This window comes from Sander lucioperca, chromosome 5, assembly GCF_008315115.2.
Source record: "Sander lucioperca isolate FBNREF2018 chromosome 5, SLUC_FBN_1.2, whole genome shotgun sequence".
Lineage (NCBI taxonomy): Eukaryota > Metazoa > Chordata > Actinopteri > Perciformes > Percidae > Sander > Sander lucioperca.
Genome location: NC_050177.1, coordinates 13587390 through 13609889, shown reverse-complemented (window position 1 = coordinate 13609889; position 22500 = coordinate 13587390). Strand labels below are relative to the sequence as shown.

Genomic DNA, 22500 nt, shown 5'->3' with positions numbered 1-22500 from the left:
GATATCTGTAAATATGATGGTAGGTGGATAGGGATAATAGATGAAGTATCTATGTGTTTTATGTTGAATGCTGGCATGGACATAACATGCCGTTATAGCTTCGTTACAGTATATTGTTAAAGTGTTATATCAGAATAGGTTAACGTGGTTTAATTTAAAAAAAAAAAAAACACCATATTTTTGTTGTACTGCACACTGCTGCAGCTCCTCTTTTCACCCTGTGTGTTGAGCTCTCTGTTTTAGCTACAGAGTGAGGCATTTCACTTCTGTTCCATCTTTGTTGGCATTTGCACATGCGCAGTAGCTAGGTAAGGACTACTAGCCAGTCAGAAGCAGAGTATGAGGGAGTGCCAGGCTAGCAGCTAGGCGAGCATTATAACGTGTGTTACAAAGTGACGCACGTTGGTCACGGAAGTAAAGGCTGGACTACAATAGAGCTGTTTGGAGCAGTTTGTGAACAGTGTTTTCTGTTGGAGATGGTAAGTCCCTTTGGGGTGGACTTTGGGCTTTTTCACTTTGTAAACCTATAACATGCACAAAAAAAGATATATAACACAATAAAGGAAAGGGGAAAAAGCCAAAAAGCATAATATGAGCACTTTAAGCTGTTGAGTGTGTTTGATGTGTGTGTTGACAACATTTTAAGAGCAGTTCCTTTAAGGACAAATATCATAACTACCTCTGTAGTCTAGGATCTACGTGTAATCAATTTTAAACCTGTGGGAAAACATCGTACTCTTACCTTTACCCATGACACGGGTGAACTGTCCAGCAATGTCGCCGTCTGAGATGGGTGTGGCTGAGGAGTCTCCATCACAGGGAGGTGGGTTGTGGGACTGGAAGCCCTCTGACGCGGGGTCTTTGTCTGCGCCTGTTTTTGTAGCTTCTGAAGGGGAGGTGGCTGTGTCCGAGGCGGCGGCCGTGTCAAGGGCAGTCTGCGCTGCACTGGGTGGGCTGTAGGCCTTGATGGGGGTGATGATGATCTGCTGCAATTCTTGGAGCGCGTTACGCAGGTTTCCCCCTTCCAAAATATCCTGCCATGAGATGACAACATCATCGAACATGCTGAATAAGCTATTCAGAGGTACGCTTTGTACGGATTCCAACCAGTCCTGCTCTGTGTCTGTGCATAATGGGAATTTCTCGATGAAGTACATACTCAAGTGCATTTTTGATCAGTACAAGTGGAAATGAATCAAGACAAAACCCTTGGTCCTTTTTTTCTTAGCATGAGAAGAATAACATCATCCCATTTGAATTACCTTCTCTAAAGACTTGAGCACACTCTGCCTCTCTCGCAGTTTCTGGATACTCAAGGCGATCTTATGCCGTGCTCCTTTAGTGACGTTCTAAAAAAGGAGAGAGAGAGAGAGAGAGAGAGGGAGAAAGTAACAAGATGCCGTGAGAAGCAGGCAAGTCATTTCTTGTGGGAACACAATTCATGCAGTTACTAAATAACAAACCTAATCACCATTTGTTTCATTAAAGCCAAGGGGCAGAGGCAAAATCGCACCATTTGTATGTGTGACTGGCTCAATAGAACTGTAGGGTGCGTCGCTTAATTTCATGCCTCATTGATATTTGATGTATCATCAGGTTTGAGGACAGTAACGTTCACAATTGATAAGCAGGGTGGAGTTGTCAAAGCCCAGCCCCAGTGTATGTAAAAGGGAGGCTTAAAAACCTGTGACTCTAGGTGTTGCTCTGTGAGAATCATCATCTCCTCATAGGTCATCTGGGAGAAAAGTGATGCATATTTATGAAGGCGGAGACTCTTCAACCATGCGGGAACATCTAGAACAAATACACCAAGGGACAAAAAAAGTAATGTTACATTTTAGCTTATGTCACCTTAGCTGTTGGCTGTGCGTGGCTTTTACCAGAGCAACATACCGTGAGCGCCCTTGGCTCACTTAGGTAATGAACTCCTGACCTTTCATGCCACTGCCGTCCTCCTGGAAGGTGTTGCGAGCAGAGCCCTGTTCTTCCGTCTGCTCACTGCCTGAGGAGGCGACGCTGCTCTGGGGGGAAAGGGGCGCGTGGTCTGTTAGAATGAAGTTCTGCCGGCCCCCTATGTCATCCTGGCAAACCCATTCAGAGCCACAAGCCTGGGGACAGGAAGGAATAACGGACATGGACTTCTTCAGAGGGCTGGGCTGCATCTGCCCACACAGACCTGGCATGGGAAACAATTAATATATGAGAAACAGCAGCAATTCTTAAGAATCCCTTTAAAAGAAATGAAAGAAATGTTAACACGCTAAGACCGTTAACAAAAAGCACACTGTTTGCACAATATATGAGAGGTCTACAATGGTCTCATATGCCCCTACTAAACAATTTATTTATGTTTTCACCCAGTTTGAAAAATAAGGAGAATGACAAACATTACCTGTGTTATTGCTGTTGATGGGAGAGGACATCCCGCCTGGGAAAGACATGTGTCCGTTCTGGCCTGCAGGAGACGTACTGGATGAGGGGGACTGGTCGTGCCAGGCGTGGCCGGGGTCCAGAGCTTCAGCAGAGCTGGGCCATTCATCTGAGCCCTGGCGCGGGTGGTAGGGGCTAGATGGGGCCCGGGGCGTGTAGCCACTGGATAGGTGCTCCTCCAGGTGGTTTAGCCACATGGCCAGGGAGGTGCGGTCATCCAGTGTGGTGGCAGGGTGGATGAGCGCGTAGGACAGCAGCTGCCTGCTTTCTTCAACAAACAGGCTACTCTCAATAGTGTGACTCAAGACCTTCTGCAGCAGCTTCATGTACTCACATTTGGCCTCGCTGTTGCGTGGCTGCAGCAGAGGCAGATGGGACAGCAGCAAGGACACAACCTTCTCCTTTGGCTCCTGATGCCACTGGCTGACAATTGCTGATGACAAAAGGGCAAACAAGAGATTCAAGGGCAATCAATCTTTTAATACTGGTTTAATATAGGCCTTCTTCAATTTAAGGAGAAACTAATAGAACTAATAGTGCTTCGTAATCAGAGATGATCGATAATATACGGAGAGAGAAAAAACAAAAAACTCACATAAACACAAAACAGACAAAAGAACTCTCAGCTACCTGCATTGTTGGCCTCAGCTTCTAGGATGTGGATCTCTGTGCAGTCTGCCAGCCAGTGTTCAAGGCAGATGTGTAAGAAGCGAGCCTGGGTGCGGGACACCCTCTTCAGGAGGGACAACAGTGCCACCGTCTGTTCACACTCATTCCAGCCCTTGAACCAATCTGTGAGGATACCTACCTGGTCCCGGAACATCATGGCGTGTCTCCTCGGTAAGGAGAACAGGAATATGTGGATGGGGAGGGGGGCACTGGAAAGACTGCTCTCTCAGACACAGACAGGATCAGTCCCACCCCGCACAGCGGGGTCGTATTTGCAACCACAGTCCTGGGATCCCCTCAGACTGGACCGAGGGGCCCTCACATGGTTCAGGTGCGGAAGGAACTGCAGACAGGGATGCTGTACGGATTATTCTTATGAAGTGAGACTTAAAGTGTGTGTCAATCGTAGTTGGTAATGACACAAACAGGAAAAGCTTTGTTTTTCACTCAGGATCACATCATCCGTGCCCTAAAAAAAAATAAAATCAACAAAAAGACAAAGAGAAAAATCTTAGATGATAATTACCCCAATGTCTACTTTAATTTTGAAACATTATATCCCCATATATAAACAGGCGAACATCTGTGAGTGCTTTGACAGATTAAGTCCATCTATTCAGCCCACATATTTAGTACTGGAATACGATCCCTGTGATCTTGGAAAGTCTTGTTTGGGCACAAACAGTTTTTCTGCCCCAAACTACCGCACACTCAGATGGATCATCAGCTTCAGTAAGTGACAAACGGAATTTACAGTCAAGGTACGTAGGATAATATATAAATAAGAGATTATGGCACACACAGCCAATATAGGACAGGCACACAGCTTCAACCTTTTATGATATGCAAAGAAAGGCAGTGATAGGGAATATTAAATTGGGGTTTTTTGTAATAACTTTTCTATACAAAATGTCCCCTATATGTATAATTCGAAACAACATGAGATATGATAAATATCCAAAACAAATCTCACGTATAACTACGACTGTAAGGGTGTTATTTTAGGTAAGCTTTTACTAATTGAGTTAGTCAATATCATAATGATAAAAGGCGCAAGTTAACCACAAAGGGTGTGCCAAACACTCTATCCAAAAGATAAGAGTCCCGGTCATTAACACTTAATTGTAATGCTTAACGCAAAACACTGAAATGGGCTGCTCTAAGGGCTGTCGTCAGTGCCCTGTATTAACAATAGCTAATTACAAATCACTGGTTATCCGCTACTAAAGAAAAGTATAACACAAACTCACTAACCGGCATGCTAACGTTAAACTGCCAACCCTGCTAACGGCAACACCTGTAACATTAGCTAGTTATAATTTTGATTAAACAACAAACCTGAGTGTCTGACTATAAGCCCTGGTCCACAGACTGTTGTTATAAGTATCCCTGCGAGGTTTATTAAGTTGAACCAGGCTAACATTACGCCAAGCAGCCTAGCATTAGATAGCGGTTAGCCAGAGTTAGCTTGGTCCAGTGATGTAGCCAACACTCGAAGCAGACTGCTCAACACAGTATAGCTAGCTAGACCTTTCATAGCATTAAGTAGCACAGAAAGATGGTTCGATGCTTCGCTTCACTACGCCAAAAATCAAGTGACCACCCCAAACGAGGCCTCGTAAAGTCCCCCACTCATATCAGAGATACGGGGTGTTCCTGTCAATCTGGCTCACTATTTAGCTAGTGATCGTTTTTTTTAAAAAAAAAACAAGCTTTATTGAACCAAATTACAACGACGAAAGGAGTAAAACACTAACTAACTAACGTTAACTGTTTCACCACCGTCTCAGATTTAATCCATCCATACAAATACCAATACAAAGGGCTTGACCAGCAGGTGTCGCCATTTTTTGACTATCAAATGCTTCGAAACATTGAACCATTTTCAACACACAATTGCTTCATATTGATTCAGTACTTCAGAAAGCTTCGTTTCCCCCATCACTAGCTTGGAAGGCCTAGTCAGTGATGAGGGATTCAAAATGTGTATTGGTTTTTCGTTAACGCTGTTGTTGCCCCTTTTCTCCGTTTCGTACTTCAATCTTAGCGGTGCAAACAGGGACGTTAAAACGCAGTTTTAATAGACAGCAGGCTGTAGCCAGTTAACTAACGTTAGGTAGAGGTTACCGAGATGTGATTTAAGAATAAACATACTCAAAAGGTTTGTTGTTTACCTTTGTCAGTTGTCACTGGTTAGCGAGCTAGGCTAAAGTGCTAATGCATAGCTAGCTCGACGGTAGGGTAGAGCTAGCTAAGTGCTAACGCTAGCTTCTTAGCTAGCAAGTTTTGCTAATAGATGCAATAACGTTATCTTAGCTGAAAGAGGCGTAGATTTCGATCCCATACGAGGTATTCCTTAAGGATATTCCTTTACAGCTGTAAGCTCCCATGGTTTTAAACAGGCCATGTTAAAGAATTTATGTACAAAATGTTTATTGCAATGCAGAAAATAAAGAGTGTACGCCTGGAGAAATCTACTTCGATTTTTGAGTTGACGCAAGACGTGAGTACAACGTCATACGTCTGGACGGTACGTAATGGTTTGTTCCGCCCACTGTCTGGTAAATAAAAAGGGCTCCCACCCTGACATGTAAACACCATTAGGCATAATCCCGGAGCTACACTCACCTAAAGGATTATTAGGAACACCATACTAATACTGTGTTTGACCCCCTTTCGCCTTCAGAACTGCCTTAATTCTTTGTGACAGTGATTCAACAAGGTGCTGGAAGCATTCTTTAGAAATGTTGGCCCATATTGATAGGATAGCATCCCCCACACCATTACACCACCACCACCACCAGCCTGCACAGTGGTAACAAGGCATGATGGATCCATGTTCTCATTCTGTTTACGCCAAATCCTGACTCTACCATCTGAATGTCTCAACAGAAATTGAGACTCATCAGACCAGGCAACATTTTTCCAGTCTTCAACTGTCCAATTTTGGTGGGCTCGTGCAAATTGTAGCCTCATTTTCCTATTTTTAGTGGAGATGAGTGGTACCCGGTGGGGTCTTCTGCTGGTGTAGCCCATCCACCTCAAGGTTGTGCATGTTGTGGCTTCACAAATGCTTGGCTGCATACCTCGGTTGTAACGAGTGGTTATTTGAGTCAAAGTTGATCTTCTATCAGCTTGAATCACTCTGCCCATTCTTCTCTGACCTCTAGCATCAACAAGGCATTTTCGCCCACAGGACTGCCACAATATGGATGTTTTTCCTTTTTCAGACCATTCTTTGTAAACCCTAGAAATGGTTGTGCGTGAAAATCCCAGTAACTGAGCAGATTGTGAAATACTCAGACCAGCCCGTCTGGCTCAAAGTTGCTTAGATCACCTTTCTTTCCCATTCTGACATTCAGTTTGGAGTTCAGGAGATTGTGTTGACCAGGACCACACCCCTAAATGCATTGAAGCAGCTGCCATATGATTGGTTGATTAGATAATTGCATTAACGAGAAATGTAACCTTAATAATCCTTAAGGTGAGTGTATATTCTATGTTCATAAACTAACTGAACAGAGGAATGCTTTCTTGTAGTAAAAGTAGGCACTATGGGCATGGTCATATGGGAAAAATAAAAACCATGATAACCATAACCTTCGTCTTATTTATATGTATAGTGTATATTTATAGATATATAGATATATGTGCTCGAATTCCCTGTTTTGTCTGACTCACATACACCTAAATAGATTTAATTAACAATATAAAACAGCAAATCCTCAATCACCAACTCTTCAGTTAATGGCGAAGCACTTGAGCTACTAACAGCCACACCTCTTGATAAATGCTTAATGGATTAACATATGTGCCAGCTCATTTTCTGCTGATCTAGTCTTTTTTTGGAATTGTCTGTTTCAGCACCATAGTAAACAATTGAGCGCTTATTATGTAGGGGGAAAGTAAATATGTACGAGAGAGTAATTTCAGACATAACCATAGTTTCAAATTATAAATGGAAAAGACCATAAAAGGATTTAGGATTAAGATAAATATCTCCATAACGTGGATGATGGTTATTCAACACCAAATAACATAGAATAGAAAACTGCTGTTGCATTAGTCTGAATGGGTTGAAAGCATAAGCTGTGTCTTTGAGTCACAATCATCTGTCAGTGGCAGAACACAACACACACACACACACACACACACACACACACACACACACACACACACACACACACACACACACACACACACACACACACACACACACAGGTAAATGGCAAAAGACCTGCTGTGACATCACTGATTGGGGTGGGGCTGCAACATAGATATAGAACTTTTGTTCTATATCTATGGGCTGCAACATGCCTGAAGTTCCACCAGTAGAGAGCAATAATAGTAATGTAATACTGTGACGTAATCTGTTTTGTAATGGAGACATTTTACTTACTTACTAGTTCAAAGGATCTGAGGAAACTTCCGAGCTCTGCGAGTTTCTATGTCCATTTGATGTTTAAGTAGATTACATTTTACTGCATACATTCCTATACTTTAACACACATTAAAATTGTAAATTTATTCTATTGTGGTATTGTTAGTTAAAAGCATCTGAGGAAACTTTCGAGTTCGGCAAGTTTCTGTGTCCATCCCTGTATGGTAATGGGAAGTGAAAGGAACTCAATCACACATAGCAACAAATGTTGACAACATATGGTAAAATTGAGCTTCTTCAATTTCAAAAATGTATGGATATATTGAACAGTATCTCGTCACACTAAGATTTCTATCACAGGATAGGATATCTTTCCTTAATGCATTACATAGGCATTAAAAGACGGTCAGACAGTTTTATACAACACGCAGCTGAGCTTACACACACTGGTGTCATCTTGTGATATTAAAAAGAGGAAGCAGCACTACTGCATCCTCTAGCTGAGTGTCTGCCCTCCCCTCACCTTCTTAAACAGGGATCTTGACAGTTTGAGAGTCGCTTTCAGTTTGTCTGTTTCAACAAGGCGGTGTCACCCTCAAGACAAGGAGGCAGAAAAGGATCCCTTGATAATGGTAGGTGAAACTGATGCAATTGCTTGAAAGATTTTGCTTCTCTGTTGACATTTACTGGATGTAATGAACTGTCATTCATAAGTATTTGTGTATATATATTTTTGACTTTAACATTGCAACACAAGTCGACCATCCCCCCCCCCCGCTCTCTTTTACACAGGAAACTACATTCTGGCATGTTGCATCAAAAAACATTTCCTGCCCTCGATATGTCAGAATAGTGTTATGAATGTTTAATGCCTCCATGCAAGATGGATAGAGACCTTAACATCTGAACAGACTGAGCAGATGTCTCTTACCCCTTTTTCTTTGTTTCTATGTCTGGCCTGTAGACCAATCCACATACCTTTTTTTTCAGAAAGCAAGCAAAGCAGCATCAGGAGATATTTTAACATTTCTTAGCATTTCCAGTGATATATTTTTTTGCCCCATTTTGCAGTCAAGCTCTCTGGTTGTGTGTGAAGTGGATGAAAGTCTGAAAGCTAAACTGAGTAAGTTTAGATTTCGAAAAGAGACCAACAATGCTGCCATACTAAGTAAGTATCAAAAACCAACGATGAATGTTATTGTTCCTTTCATATCTCCATTTGTAAGTTGATCAGCACAAATTCATATCCTATACAAATATCAGTGCATCGACATAAAAGAGAACCAAAAGCCTAAATAATGTTTTTTTATTTTTTAGTGAAAATAGACATGGTGAAACAGCTTGTTATCCTTGAAGAGGAATATGAGGCAAGTCAAATTTTGTAATTGTTTTTTTTTTTTTTTTTTTTTTGGGGGGGGCGGTTGGTTCAGCCTGTGTTTAAAGTCACTTAGTATCATTTTTGTCTTTTAGGACATCTCACTGGATGACTTGAGAAATGAACTTCCAGAGCGGCAACCCAGATATCCTTCTTATCCTGTCTTATGGATGTAGCAAAATCCTTAAATTCACACAGAAATTATTGTTTTTATTCTGAAAGTTTTTAAATTCCTTGACGGTAGTGCACATTCATTGTCTACAGCTACAAATATGTCCATGCTGATGGAAGGGTGTCTTACCCTCTGTGTTTCATATTCTCCAGTCCAATGGGTAAGTCGTTACAGCATCTTAAATCAAAAGTCATCTTTCTCGTTCTGCTTAATAGAATAACGTAACTGCCAAATGAACAGATGTCTCCTCTTGTCTGAAATCCACTTTATTAAAATGTATTGTAGCGATGAAGGGGGATGAAGATTAAATGGATTTTCTGAGGAATGTTTGACTGCTCAAACTACAGAATCCCTGGGGGAAAAAAATGTCAAATTTCATTTGAACAGGATGTAAGCCAGAGCAACAGATGATGTACGCAGGCAGCAAGAACCAACTGGTCCAAGCTGCAGAGCTCACAAAGGTAATTATCTCAAAATTATGACCTGTAGTTTATCACAACCACAGTGGTATTTTGATCACCATATCAAGATGGGACACTTATTAAAAGTAGACCAAAGCCTAATTATCTGTAAGTTGGTTGGCAACGTATTCAGCAGGTTATTCATACTTTTAGATGTGCCATTTGTTTGTTTTGATTCTTCTACCCCATTAATTAGCAGCTAGCTTAACCCTTGTGTGGTGTTCATATTTTTGTTACACAGCCAATGTTACCGGGTCTGGTGGACCCACCACATTATTAGGCTTTTAAATCAATACAGCTATACAAATTTATGTAAAAATACTTAACAGATGTTTACTTTAGCTCACTTACCAATGATATATACATAATTTATGGTTCATATTTGCCATTTACCCCTGTGAGATCACATTTATGATCATTTTTGTTTTTTTGTGAAAAAACAAGGAAATTGTAACAAGACTTTTGATCGTTATTGGCGCTCATTTCTTAGAACTTAATCAGAAAAGGTGAAAGTGCTTGAAATGTAATAATTTTGTAACTTATTGTGGGAATAGTAGGTGCAGAAATACAACATAGTTTCATAGCACCTACAATTAAATACACTCGGGTCCAGTTAGTAGAACCGAACACCTCATATGTAATAGTTATGTGTAGGGGGAAGAGGGTGTACCGTGTGCAGTCATTGAAAATAAGTTATTTTTTATGTTATTCACAGAAAATGAGCCAAGGCCAATGAGTTTGAGTTAGAAGAAAAAATAAATAGCATAATTTTTCTTTTAGCAAACATTGAAAACGGGTCCCACAGACCCAAACACCATACAAGGGTTAAGTATTGATGAGTTAATATCTCAGATGTCTTCACATTTTTATGTTATATTTATTGACATTTGGATTGTGACACTTTGTGCTTTACTTTGAGGTCTTTGAAACAAGGAATGCTGATGACTTGACAGAAGAATGGCTGAAGAACCAGCTGGCGTTTTTCCGTTAAATATGCATCTTCAATACTATCTGACTTTTCTCTTTGTGAAACATGACCGTGGATTTGAATTTTCCAATTGTTGTCCATGTTATTGCTATTAAACGGTGTACTGTTTGAAAGGAAGTTTTGATTTGTTAGTTTTGCATTAAATCAATCATTTTAGACATGAACAATCCTCTATTTTGTCCAACAATATATGTACTGAGCATTAACTAAACAAATCCATTATTTCACATTTTTAAAATGGAGCACAGACAGTAATAAGTGGTTACATTTACAGGATTACTTAAGAGCACAGGTGTCAAACTCAAGGCCGGCTAACTTTAGGTTAGCCTAAAGCTTGGTCTAAAACTCTTTATATACAGATTTTTCCAGACGTCAATGGGAGAAATGAATGGGAAATTTACTTCCGGAACCCAAGGTCTCTCGGAGGAGGGGCGGGACTGTTGAGCTCTATATGAATATAATCAAATAATCAAAATATTTTACTTTTTTCAACTAAATAAAAGCATGTCAACAAACGTTACATGTCTGGCCCTTGATGTTATTTTTCCAGTGTGGCCCTTAGTAAAACTGTTGACACCCCTGACTTAGAGGTTCCCGAAATCCATTAATGACGGAAAAACCACGACCGTTTCTTACAAAATGTCACCTGCATTTTATTATCAGTTTCAAAGCCTTAACACAACGTCAAATCAAAAGCCGAGAGAAGAAAGACATTTTTACATGATCCTGTACGGAATATCTGACAGACAAAAACAGAATGCTTGACAAATATACAATTAAAAACTGGATTGAAGAGAGATGTCCCCGGTCCAAAACCAACGAGCATCTCCTTTTGTAATTAGGATTGGGCATCGAGAACCGATTCCTACTTGGAATCGTTTCAAAAATTACGATTCCAGTAGAATCGTTTCTTTATTGGAATCGTTCGGGGAGGATTTGGTTTCAAAATCCGATCATCGCTTCCCAATTTAATATGCGCAAGTTATGGTTTCCGTAGAAGCCAGGCGCTTGTTGTATTGCAGCCTTGGAGCACAGTTAAGCGCTAGCGCTCCAGTGTGGCTTTATTTTACATTGAAAAATCCTGTAAAACTGCAACCCACCATTGAATCAAAATAAAACTTTCCTCTTATTTGTGAAAATAGGCATGTGACCCGTTTCAACTCCACCCCTCAAATCAGAATCGGAATCAATAACAACCAGAATCAAAAGGAAGAATTGGAATCAGAATTGTTAAAATCCAAAACGATGCCCAACCCTATTTATAATCAGAAGAAACTACATCCCCAAACTGAGCTAACATTAGGGTCAGTGACAGGGTAACACTTCCATGTTTGGAGCTGAACGTAGAGGTAAGAAAAGGTGGCCATCACCTTGCCGTCTTCCGGACCACAGATCTTATTCACTGTCACTGGCATCACTGGAGTCTGAGCCTCTCTCACTTCCACTCCCGCTGTGCGCCTGGGTCTCTGAGTGCTCACTGCTGCGGTCGCTGTGTGCTGGAGAGGCGCTGCGACTCCTGCTGCCTCCGCGGTTCCCTCCGTCGTCCTCGCTTCCGCTGCCCTCCTCGCCGCTGCTCCTGGCTGAGTTCTTGTTGTTCTCGTTTTCCTCGTTCTCCTCGTTGTCGTCGCTGTCGTCGTCGCTGCCGAAGATCTCCTCCTCGTCTCGCATTTCTCTCGTCCTCTCCTCGCCGCTCTCACTTCCGCTGCCGCTCGCCTTCCTTCTCCGCTTCTCTCGGTCCTCGTCCTCTTCGTCCTCCTCTCCCCTCGGTTCCCGCTCTTCGTCTTCCCTCTCTGATTCACTACCAGAGTTCTCTGCCTCACTGCCGCTGCCCTTCTCTTTCTCGTCACCTGGAGAAAACAATTCAAATATCACACGCACACAAATAGAAAAGAATTAAAAACCTGTCATCCATGCACCACTACTACCCCGTTGCAGCGGGTAGCCAAATGAGTAAAAAACGACGACGAGGATGAGTGACGAGAATTGCACCGGTAGAAAATAAAAGAAAACTGACCTGAGTCCTGCAAGTCCTTATCCATGTCTTCCTCTTCATCTTCTGGCTCATGGTTCTCCAGCTGAGCTTTACGAGCTTCCTGAGAATCACAATAAAAAAGGAAATGAGTCATCAGTACACTACTACTGTCACGTTGGAAACAAAACACAGGCAAACACCAACTACATGGCAGGTAATCTAATTATTAATGTGTGTAATTTGCCCTAATTGCAACGCCTTTTAAGATAATGTTGAATTCCTAACTGAACGTAATCAATATTTCTCTGTATATGTTTATCTGTCTTCTGAATGGACCTTGAATCTGGCAATAAAGTTGATGAATATTACATCTGTATTCAATGATAAATATGATTTCCTAAACGTCTGTGGTTTTTAAATACATATGGAGGTGTTGAAATAAACTAACTTTAGTTAAATAAGAAAATAATAAACAAGTGCTGTCCAATAAGCAGAGGTGTCAAAAGTATTCACATTCATTACTCAGGTAGAAGTATAGATACTAGGGTTTAAAAAGACTTCTGTAGAAGTTGAAGTATCAACTCAAGCTTTTTACTCAAGTAAAACTACTGGTCTCAAAACTACTTGAAGTATAAAAGTAATGTAGTAATGTAAGGGGGGGAAAATGCCATTAAAAAAGGACAAAAATCTTAGGCCGTGCACTACCCCACATCCACAAAACTAGAGGGCCATAATGACTGTAATGTTGTATTTAATGTTGAAAAATCCAACCATTTCGAGAAATTGAGGGGATGTATAAAGGTTGGCTGGTCTTCCTGGCTACCAACCTCCTAGCTGGTGCTTGGTTGGGACGTTTCGCTCAAGTTCTCTTGAGTCTCTGCCACGGACATCTTTGTAATAGGCTACAGTACATACGTCTGCTATTTCCTCGCTGGAGTGTGACGTGATTTGTGTCATGATGGATCACGTACAAACCAATAGGGTGTCGGAATGGTATATGTTTATACTTCTCATCCAGCCACAATCAAATTCACTCTATCCGGATGGCACGATTTATCTGGATAGGTTTTTTTTTTTTTAACGATGACAAGCCGGAATGAAAACAAGCCAAACTGAAATAGGAGTAACGAGGCTATTTTTAAAATATAAGGAGTAGAAGGTACAGATAATTGCGTGAAAATGTAAGTAGGAGTAGAAGTAAAAAGTCTGCTGTAAAATAATTACTCCAGTAAAGTATAGATACCCAAAATTTCTACTTAAGTAAGTTAACGAAGTATTTGTACTTTGTTACTTGACACCTCTGCCAATAAGTGGTACAAATGCCTTCAAGAAAAAGTAAAAACGTGTTCAGTCTAACATCAAGAAAAAGAGGAAAGTAAAATGTACACTCACCTGGGCTTCGAGTTCCTTCTCGTTCATGTCTCTGTGCTTACACACCAGCACAGCGTTTGTGGTCGACTGTGCTCCAGCCTTGGCTCTCCTCTTGCTCAAACGCACCCTGCAGGACGGAAGAAAGGCCGTCAGAGGACAAGGGCAAACCGATTCCCATGAAAGCCCCATGTATCACGGTGGTGGTGCGGTTTGCTTTTGTGCATCGCCAATTTACATCAAACTTTCTACAGCACAACAATTTACACTTGTGCTTGATAGAAGCACACCAGCTGCAATTATTCCTTTAAAAAGCACATCTCCCTTTATCACATGGTCAGTCCATACCAGACCTTTGTAAATCACTTCACAAATTGTTAACCATTTAAATTTCTGTGAGTGATTTTTTATGTATCTGAGCTATATGTGTGTTTGTTGTGTTATGTTTGTCTAAGCTACTGGATGCCTAACATTTCCCTCTGGATGAATAAAGTATCCATCCATCCATCCATCCATCTATCTATCTTCATGTTGAGGCGCAACAACAAACAAGGCTCTTCTCTAATCAGTGAGTTACCTTGTCTCGAGCTCATTGTAGTAAACACCATCTCCATCTCTGAAGATGAAGAAGTAGTTCTCTTCATAGCCCTTGCTGGCTTTGTTCTTGACATTCCAGTTGTACTCCCTGGCTATCTTGTAATCATACCTGAAACGCAGAAAAGAAAATGCATTACTACTTCCTGGCATACAAGCAAAGCAAAGTAACAAGGTGATTTTTAAATGCGCGGTTTTCTTAATGTCATTATTTTTGTACATACAGATCCTCAGGCATGTAGTCCATCCCCTCATCGCAGTCTCTCTTGCGCTTGCGAATGGTTTCTTCATGGGGCAGGAAGTAGGCCACAAACTGATTTCCCTCCTCATCCATCATACCTCTGTATTGGCGAGACATGACATGTGAATTAGCGTTTATGCTAAATGTTTACCGTTCAAACACTCATCAACGCAACCGATATTTTGGAGATACCTGATCATGGCCTGAGACATCATTTCCACTCCCGCTGGTCCCGATATGTCTTTAGGTGCAGGATCAGAGTCAAAGATGACCTGAGCACATGGGTTGATCCACATCTGGAGAAAAGAGAAAAACATACATACCAAATATCATTGTATAAATCTGTAAAGTGTCAGTTTGTCAGTTAAAGTATCTTAAACTGACAAACTAATTGTTAAGTGTCCGGCGTTACGTATTCAGAATACAAATTATGAGTAACTGTATTCCGTTACAATTACAATTTAAATAGTTGGTATTTAGAATAGTTACATTGTTGAAATCAATGGATTACATGACGATACTTCTGTTTCACGAGTTTATTCACTCTCTAAATAAATTAAGGCAACTCCATGCATTTCCCAGAAGCCCCAATATGAAAATGAAAAAAATTAGCTATTTGCGTGATCAGTCACAATGGAGTCGGAACCGGCACAACAGAGCCAGAGTAGGAATGCATTTCTATCTTGGCAATTCAAACAGCATTTCACATTAAAGAAAGAGAAGGGAGAACGAAATATAACTGTGCAGTGCAACCAACCTCCTTTCAGCATTTTTTTTTTTGATTTACTAGCCCCAGAGCCGTTGAAAGACTGACTAGCCCCGTTTGACATGCTAGCTAACGTTAGCTAAAATTAGCTCGTGGTAGTTTAGACTGCGGTTAGATTTTTGTAGTATGCAGTTCGGGACTACAAATACAACAATCTATCTGCTTGTTTAGGTACACATTCAGCCAGTTGGAACAGAAGAACACAACAGAATAGTTCTGTTTAGTAAGCAGGATTTGATGGCTGCAATCCTTCACTTATAAAATGCAATTCAATGTGGGAGTAATCCAAGTATTCAGAATACGTTACTCAGATTGAGTAATGTAACGGAATACGTTACAAATTACATTTTTGGCCATGTATTCTGTATTCTGTAACGGAATACGTTTTGGAAGTATCCTTCCCAACACTGTACTACAGTGCATGTGGCATGTCATTTGAAATAATACACAGAGCCTCTAAAAGTCAATTAACTTGAGTGAAATTATAGCTCACCTTGAAGTCGGGGAACACGGGTAGAACCTCCACAGGAGTAACTCTGGGTTTACTGTAGTGCTGTGAAATCTGGAGAGAAACAACATGTTTACGAACCACAGCCCAAAGACAACTCCCCATTAGAAACAGTCTCTACTGCACACAGCAATAGCTGAACAGAACTACTATAACAACTGTACTGTCCATTTTACTGTTTATGTGGCTTGAAATATAATAACATATAAAAGGCTGTTAAACAACTAGTTCACCAACTCACCGATTTCTGTGCATCCTCAAAGGTTTTCTCAATAGCAGAAATCTGGCTGTCTCTGTCCTTGTAGATTTCTTCTTCTGTGAACTGCTGTTTGACAGATACACCGATCCTAAACACAAAACATGTCTTGGTTATGCACACACAAACCCATCTGCCATTAGGTAACTGCGTTAGCCTGGCAAAACCCCTGACGAACTTCCGGCAAATTTGAGATTTGCTCTGCAAGTCGGTCTGGCCAAGAGCCCATTCAAGCCCATTTCCAATTTTTCCAAATCGAGGCACCAATCACAACCGTTGAAGCGGGCTTTACACAATGACGATAGCACAGCGACGGCGAGCAGCTTTTTGTTTACATTCAACATGACGGCCACCGAAGCGCAGCAACCCCGTTGATGCCGCTGTCGCTGCTACATCACCCGGATCGTTGGTCTGATTGGTTGAAGGATTATTCAATTGCGCCCAGAGGCATTTGAGCGGCGTCCGTTGGCGACGCCCCTTTGGAAATGGGCTGTGAATGAACCTTTCCCAGACCCACTCTCAGTTACAACTGAGAAGGGTCTGGTGTCAACCAGACTATAATTGTGTGGGAAAGTGAACACATTTAGCCGACTTACTTGACTTCCACTTTCTCGTTGGAAACGCCGTATCTGTTGAACTCTGTAGAAATATATTCTGTCTTTCTCATCCACGGGACCACTTTGGCATGCTGCTGTGACCTTATAGGGAAGAAGAAAATGTTTACAAAAAAAAATAAAAAATCTCCACATGGATCTATAACATAAAGCTGCCTTTTTAGCAGCCTTACCTCTTGGAGCTGGACGGAGCCTGGATGTCTTCTTCCAACAGTTTTTCATCAGCGGGATCCAACAGTACTGACAATATAAAAGAGTGGTTCAGTCTACACAAAGATTTGATAAAGCACAGTAGTACCTGGGAAAAAAAGAATAGGATATGACATGTAACAACAACTGGAGACTTACTATTGGGGTCTATGCGGTAGGTGTCTGGGTTGATGAGATCAATGGTGACCCCGAGGTCCGGCTCAGTCAGGAGCTCATGCTTGTGTTGCTTCTCTAGAGAAGTGGCTTTATACTGTACAAACCTGCCACAACAGAAAAACAAATGTCAAGCTGTGCCAATGTTCATCACAGCGTGTGTCCTCCATATGCATAAAGAGGCTGGATGTTTACCTGTGCTGATCAAATGGATATGTGATGAATTTGGGGTCAAAAGGGATGTCAGGCAGGCTGTTGCAGTACTTCACTCGACAGACCACCCCTGACCTGTCACAGGCACAAAAGTACAGGTCATACACAGTTTGGGTTACGCAGACACTTGTACATACCTTAGTGCTACTTCTAAGAAACACACTTAAAATTACTGTACATAATAGTAAATACTTATATAAATAGTAAAACTACTTACCTCTCTGGGACAGTTCTATGAGAGGATGGCCTACTGGAAGAGAAAAACCATACATTTGTCAGATTATCTCTCATAAACTAATGCTACAGTGTGACAGACATGTTTCAGTGAAAGGACATTGATATTGTCCTGCCTTGCTTATAGCTCTTCAACATTCCCTTATATTATGCTTGAGTGGATAGATGGATGTTTTTATTTTATTTTACAATGTGTATACCAAGAATGAATCACTGTGTAAAAGGTATGAACGTTAACCACTGAAGAACATCACATGTATAGTTGTTCCCTTTGTGCGAATGCTCTTTATTTACATTACTGTCTGAATTCAACCCTAAAGTCAAGTCTCTAAATACTTCTCATTATCTTATTCTTGTAAGGTTAGTGAACGTATTGTAAATGTTACTGACAATAACTAATTCAAAATGTTGTTTATTTGTTACAGAAATGTATTAATGTTAGGTAAATAACGTTAGTACCTAACGTAGCTAACGCTAAAGCTTTACCACCTGTATAATGCTTTAACGTTAGCTAGTTTATGTAATCCAATAATATCGTTACTGTTCTGCATAGCTTTAACGTTGCCAAGTAACGTCACGTTACAGTTAGCATAGGACTGTTTTAACGTAACACAATGTTAGCAAATTAATTTGCATCTAACGTTACATTAAATCACTACGACTGACTGGATAGACCAAATTCACTTAGCTAATTAAGTTCGTTATTTGCCGCTAAATAGGTTAGCTTAGCAAGCAAGTTAGCATAAGTTATCTTGACGCTAAGCTTGCTTGTTAGTTTAGCTACCGTTAACGTTAGCTGGCTAACTAGCATTGTTAGCTAATGTTGTACACAATTGACAAGCGAGCCATCTAATAAGCTCACGTTGACAACTTGTAGCTGCTTTCGCATTACCGCAATAACATGAACATAACATAAATTTCGCAGCTAGTTTAACAATCTTGTAAAACCTTAAGTTTAATTTAATGTTACCTGTGGCCGTCTTCTCGTTGAGATTGAGTCTGAATCGTTGGAGCCATGTTTACGACAAACTGCTCACAACTTAAAACAAAGTTATTTGTTTGCACAAACTAGGAAAAAAAATACGCCCGATGACTAACCAAATCTTTGACCTAAGTAACAGTACATACAACTATTAAATCTAACTTTATTCAAAATGTGTACAGCATTTTTATTTCGACCCGGGAAGACAGGATGATGACGACCCGGTGGTGTATCGAGAGCCTCAGCTCTGAGGAGGATTTGCATTGCTTTATTGTGAGCGACCCCTACTGCCCAGGCATGCGAGGTATTAAGGTTGTATAATGTATACTCAGCAAAAACTTGCACTTAAAAATACTTCCATTTATTTAGCTAGCATATTGATACAAAACAACATTGACATTCTTCGTCTCAGTTACAAAATGAGACCAAAATTCAACCTGCTGGTTTTGTTCAAAAGCAACCCCTTTAATTGACAGAGAGGGAATACAAAAATGTATTGGGCAGACCATGTACTCTCACAGGCTTGCAAAGAGTTGTATATTTTAAAAGTATAATTTCACTTTCAGTTCATTCACTAAATATAACATTGACACATTGCTTTGAGAGAGGATTCCTACCATGGGATATACTCTCCACTATTATTTTCCTGTCTCTCTCTTTATCTCACACACACACACACACACACACACACACACACACACACACACACACACACACACACACACACACACACACACACACACACAGCCTTTCTGAAAAAAAAAAAAATCTTAACACAAGAAGGTCCACTTCCAAGGCTTTCGGTCCCATCATGTGATCTTTAACAGCAGATAAAGCTTTTGCAGTTCATATCAGGATATGACAACTAAAAATAGCAAAATCCATCCACAGATAAAGAGCACAAGATGTGGTTGAAGTGGACAAAGTATTTCCACGGTTTATAATAAACCTTTAAGCTCAAATAATATTGTTCCAATTGCAGTTATTTACTGTAGGCGATGGTTCTGAGTGTAAAAAATATAAATTATGAACTCTTAATCACCTATATTTTGTGTTCAGACTTGTATCTAACCACAAGTACATGGCTCCACCACCCCCGATATTCAAAGCTAGCTTAGCTCCTTGTTGAAGGTTGTGGCATCAAACATACACCAAAACATCAGAAGATTGTTAATAACATTCATACCTAATTGTTAATAACATCCATACACCTTAGCTATAACAGACTTACTGCAATCTGATATTTAAAACACAAATATAGCTGCAGACAGCAACGACTGTAGTTCCATAGAACGGTGGTATGATCAAAACAGCATCTCAGCGCAAGTCTCAAAATGCAGTTAAAATAAAGACCAACCAAACCAAGCATTTTCTGCTACAAGAGAAAATATAAATGTTACATTGGTGGGTGTGATACACATCAATCATTGAGACGCTGCGCCTTCACTCATGCTGCAAGTTTCCACCACCAATAATCAAAGTGGGCCTACATTTACATTTGTTAACAAGGACTGTGCACAACAGTGTGCCAGGCAGGCAGTGCAAAGGAAAAACAGCTACTGCTTTCGGTCATGTTTTCGTCACATAACTGCTACAGCCTCTCTATTGAGAGTCCTTTCAGTGGAGCACTTGATCTTTTCACGTCTCAGGTCTGCATCTCTGTCTGCATATGGGTATCGACTCTGTGGAGAGAGACAAGAGATTAAACCTTGTACACAAATACACACGGCTCATGTTTCAAATTGGTATAAACTTAATTAATCAGGATAAAAATAAAGCTCTTGCCTGCTCAACATGTATATCATCTGTCCAGGATCATCTGCAAATACCCTGTAACATCAAACAAATAGTTCTATTAAAACAGAATTTTTACTAACCCAGGAACCTGAGTACACACAACACTGATTCCATAATGGACATTGGCCATTAGGTCTTAAGTGTTTTTTCCATCCATCGGTTCAGGAAGGGCTTGAGGACTCTTAAGGTCTAAATTTGGGTCCCATCGAGAAAATGGAGACGGCGTTTTAACTTTCAACGCGTGTCATTCTACCTTCTCTTCTCTCCAACTACTTACAAGTTAGTTGATGAAGAAGTGTTGTAGGGCTGGGCAATATATCGATATTATATCGATATCGATATATGGGGCTAGATATCGTCTTAAATTTTGGATATCGTAATATCCTGATATGACAAGTGTTGTCTTTTCCTGGTTTTAAAGGCTACATTACAGTAGAGTGATGTCATTTTCTGAACTCACCAGACCGTTCTTGCTGTTCTATTATTTGCCTTTACCCACATAGTTATTATATCAACATAACTGATGATTATTTATCAGAAAACCTCATTATGTTCATATTTTGTGAAAGCACCAATTGGCAACCCTACAGTATCGCCACAATATCGATATCGAGGTATTTGGTCCAAAATATCGGGATATTTGATTTTCTCTAAAGTGTTAGTGGGCAAAACAAAGTTATACATCTGTGGCCTGTACCCCAAAGCATGTTCAACTTAATCTGGCTCTCTTTTGGGTTACATGAGCCTACCATTGGTAATAATAACTGGTGTCACAAAGCTGGATATTAACTAGCTCAGTTACCTGTAACATAATTCAATTACTCATAGGAAATGTATAATAGTAATATACTCACAGGAAGATTTGATTAAAGCAACAGCAAAAAGTGATATTCGATTAGGTGAAGTGTATACATTATAATTAATCACATAACTAGAATAAAATAAGAAGCTGTAAATACTAGAAATCATTTCAGAATATTGAAAGTAAGGCTAGGGGTATGACAAAGTGCGGGGCTTTCTACTTTAGTGTAGAGTGAGTATCTTTTGCTTTACTATACAATATTTCACTATTTTGAATATATGACGCACATAAAAATGTTAACCACAGAATAGGGCTGCACAATATGAGGAAAATATCTAATTGCGATTATTTTTGACTGATATTGCGATTGCGATATGATTCACGATATTGAAGGGAATGATCATGTTCGTATCATTATTCTCATTTTCATTGACTAATATTAAATCTTAAAAAATTAAAATGATTATAATGTGATTTTTCCGAGGATCTGTACCAAACAAAGTTTTCTTTAGTCTGTAGGATAGGATTTGTAGGCCGGGACGTCTCTGCAGCACCACAATACTTTGTACACACAATACATTCAGAACGGTTTGACATATATTTTGCCTTTTAACAAATATTGCGCCCCTCTGCGATTTGGATATTGCACTAGTCCATATTGCGATTTCAATAAAATTGGGATTAATTGTGCAGCCCTACCACAGAAACCCATCTCTTACTCATCTCCCCAGTGATAAAACGCTCGGTCCTGGTAGAACATGGACAGAAACAGCCAAACACTTATTGTCTCGACCCAGAAGATAACGAACAGGAACCATAGCGATGACAGCAGGACTTCACACAACATCCTGGAGCTCTGTGAGGACAACAGACATACAGTAGAAATACTGTAAGTGATGCCTTTTGGAATTATGTTCCTATGTATACTGCGACTATAAAAAAGTATTCACCTGTCCTGACTTTTTCATGTGTTATTCTTTGAATATTTGTCTACTGTCAGGGATTTCCCCATACCATTTATATTGTTTATAGCCTAACCTTTTTACAGATGCATATATACATTCAAAAATGAAATATTGTAAATAACATCAAGTTTCGTATGCATTGTGCATATGGCAAAGTCAACATACAATCTTAGTGTTGTTGTTTCTTTTACATTATTAAAGCACAACATTTCATTCATCATCATTATTCTTATACTCCAATTGGTTTTTGCTAATCCACCCTATACGTTTAGTAAACTTAGCACAAAAAGTAAGGAAATTTGTGTTTGGTAGATTATTTCTCTGTGGTAACGATGCTTTTTGGCAATAA

At 40.2% G+C, this 22500-nt stretch overlaps 3 protein-coding genes and 1 long non-coding RNA gene across 5 annotated transcripts in view; 1 reads left to right on the top strand and 3 right to left on the bottom strand.

Moving 5' to 3' along the window:
• The window catches only part of LOC116041116 (protein Smaug homolog 2), a 13896-nt gene extending 8285 nt beyond the window's left edge, over window positions 1-5611 (bottom strand). Inside the window, exons 1-7 of one of the 2 annotated variants that reach the window (XM_031286974.2) lie at window positions 5274-5611; window positions 3061-3568; window positions 2393-2863; window positions 1934-2176; window positions 1685-1794; window positions 1263-1349; window positions 743-1034 (exon numbers count right to left, since the gene is read on the bottom strand). In XM_031286974.2, coding sequence (XP_031142834.1) covers window positions 743-1034; window positions 1263-1349; window positions 1685-1794; window positions 1934-2176; window positions 2393-2863; window positions 3061-3256 — 1399 coding nt within the window. In that variant the 5' untranslated portion in view covers window positions 3257-3568; window positions 5274-5611. Of the gene's footprint in view, window positions 1-742; window positions 1035-1262; window positions 1350-1684; window positions 1795-1933; window positions 2177-2392; window positions 2864-3060; window positions 3569-4437; window positions 4736-5273 lie in introns of those variants that run through there. The other variant, XM_031286975.2, reaches the window with a different exon arrangement.
• A 2375-nt stretch (window positions 5612-7986) lies between these two features.
• On the top strand, window positions 7987-10593 carry gmfg (glia maturation factor, gamma). The gene is made up of 7 exons (XM_031287064.2): window positions 7987-8112; window positions 8552-8648; window positions 8798-8847; window positions 8951-9000; window positions 9105-9187; window positions 9415-9488; window positions 10408-10593. The coding sequence occupies exons 1-7, from the start codon at window positions 8110-8112 to the stop codon at window positions 10477-10479; spliced, it is 429 nt and encodes a 142-aa protein (XP_031142924.1). The 5' UTR covers window positions 7987-8109; the 3' UTR covers window positions 10480-10593.
• Window positions 10594-11104: 511 nt separating this feature from the next.
• Window positions 11105-19267, bottom strand: paf1 (PAF1 homolog, Paf1/RNA polymerase II complex component). The gene is made up of 14 exons (XM_031286994.2): window positions 18576-19267; window positions 17589-17621; window positions 17354-17446; window positions 17144-17265; window positions 16969-17035; window positions 16778-16879; window positions 16167-16272; window positions 15911-15979; window positions 14844-14947; window positions 14635-14751; window positions 14394-14522; window positions 13841-13946; window positions 12491-12569; window positions 11105-12323 (listed from the first exon to the last, which is right to left on the bottom strand). The coding sequence occupies exons 1-14, from the start codon at window positions 18620-18622 to the stop codon at window positions 11872-11874; spliced, it is 1626 nt and encodes a 541-aa protein (XP_031142854.1). The 5' UTR covers window positions 18623-19267; the 3' UTR covers window positions 11105-11871.
• A 1104-nt stretch (window positions 19268-20371) lies between these two features.
• Window positions 20372-22500, bottom strand: part of LOC116041135 — a 4461-nt gene continuing 2332 nt past the window's right edge. Inside the window, exons 2-3 of the long non-coding RNA XR_004102850.2 lie at window positions 21906-22042; window positions 20372-20417 (exon numbers count right to left, since the gene is read on the bottom strand). This is a non-coding gene — a long non-coding RNA (uncharacterized LOC116041135). The remainder of the gene's footprint in view (window positions 20418-21905; window positions 22043-22500) is intronic.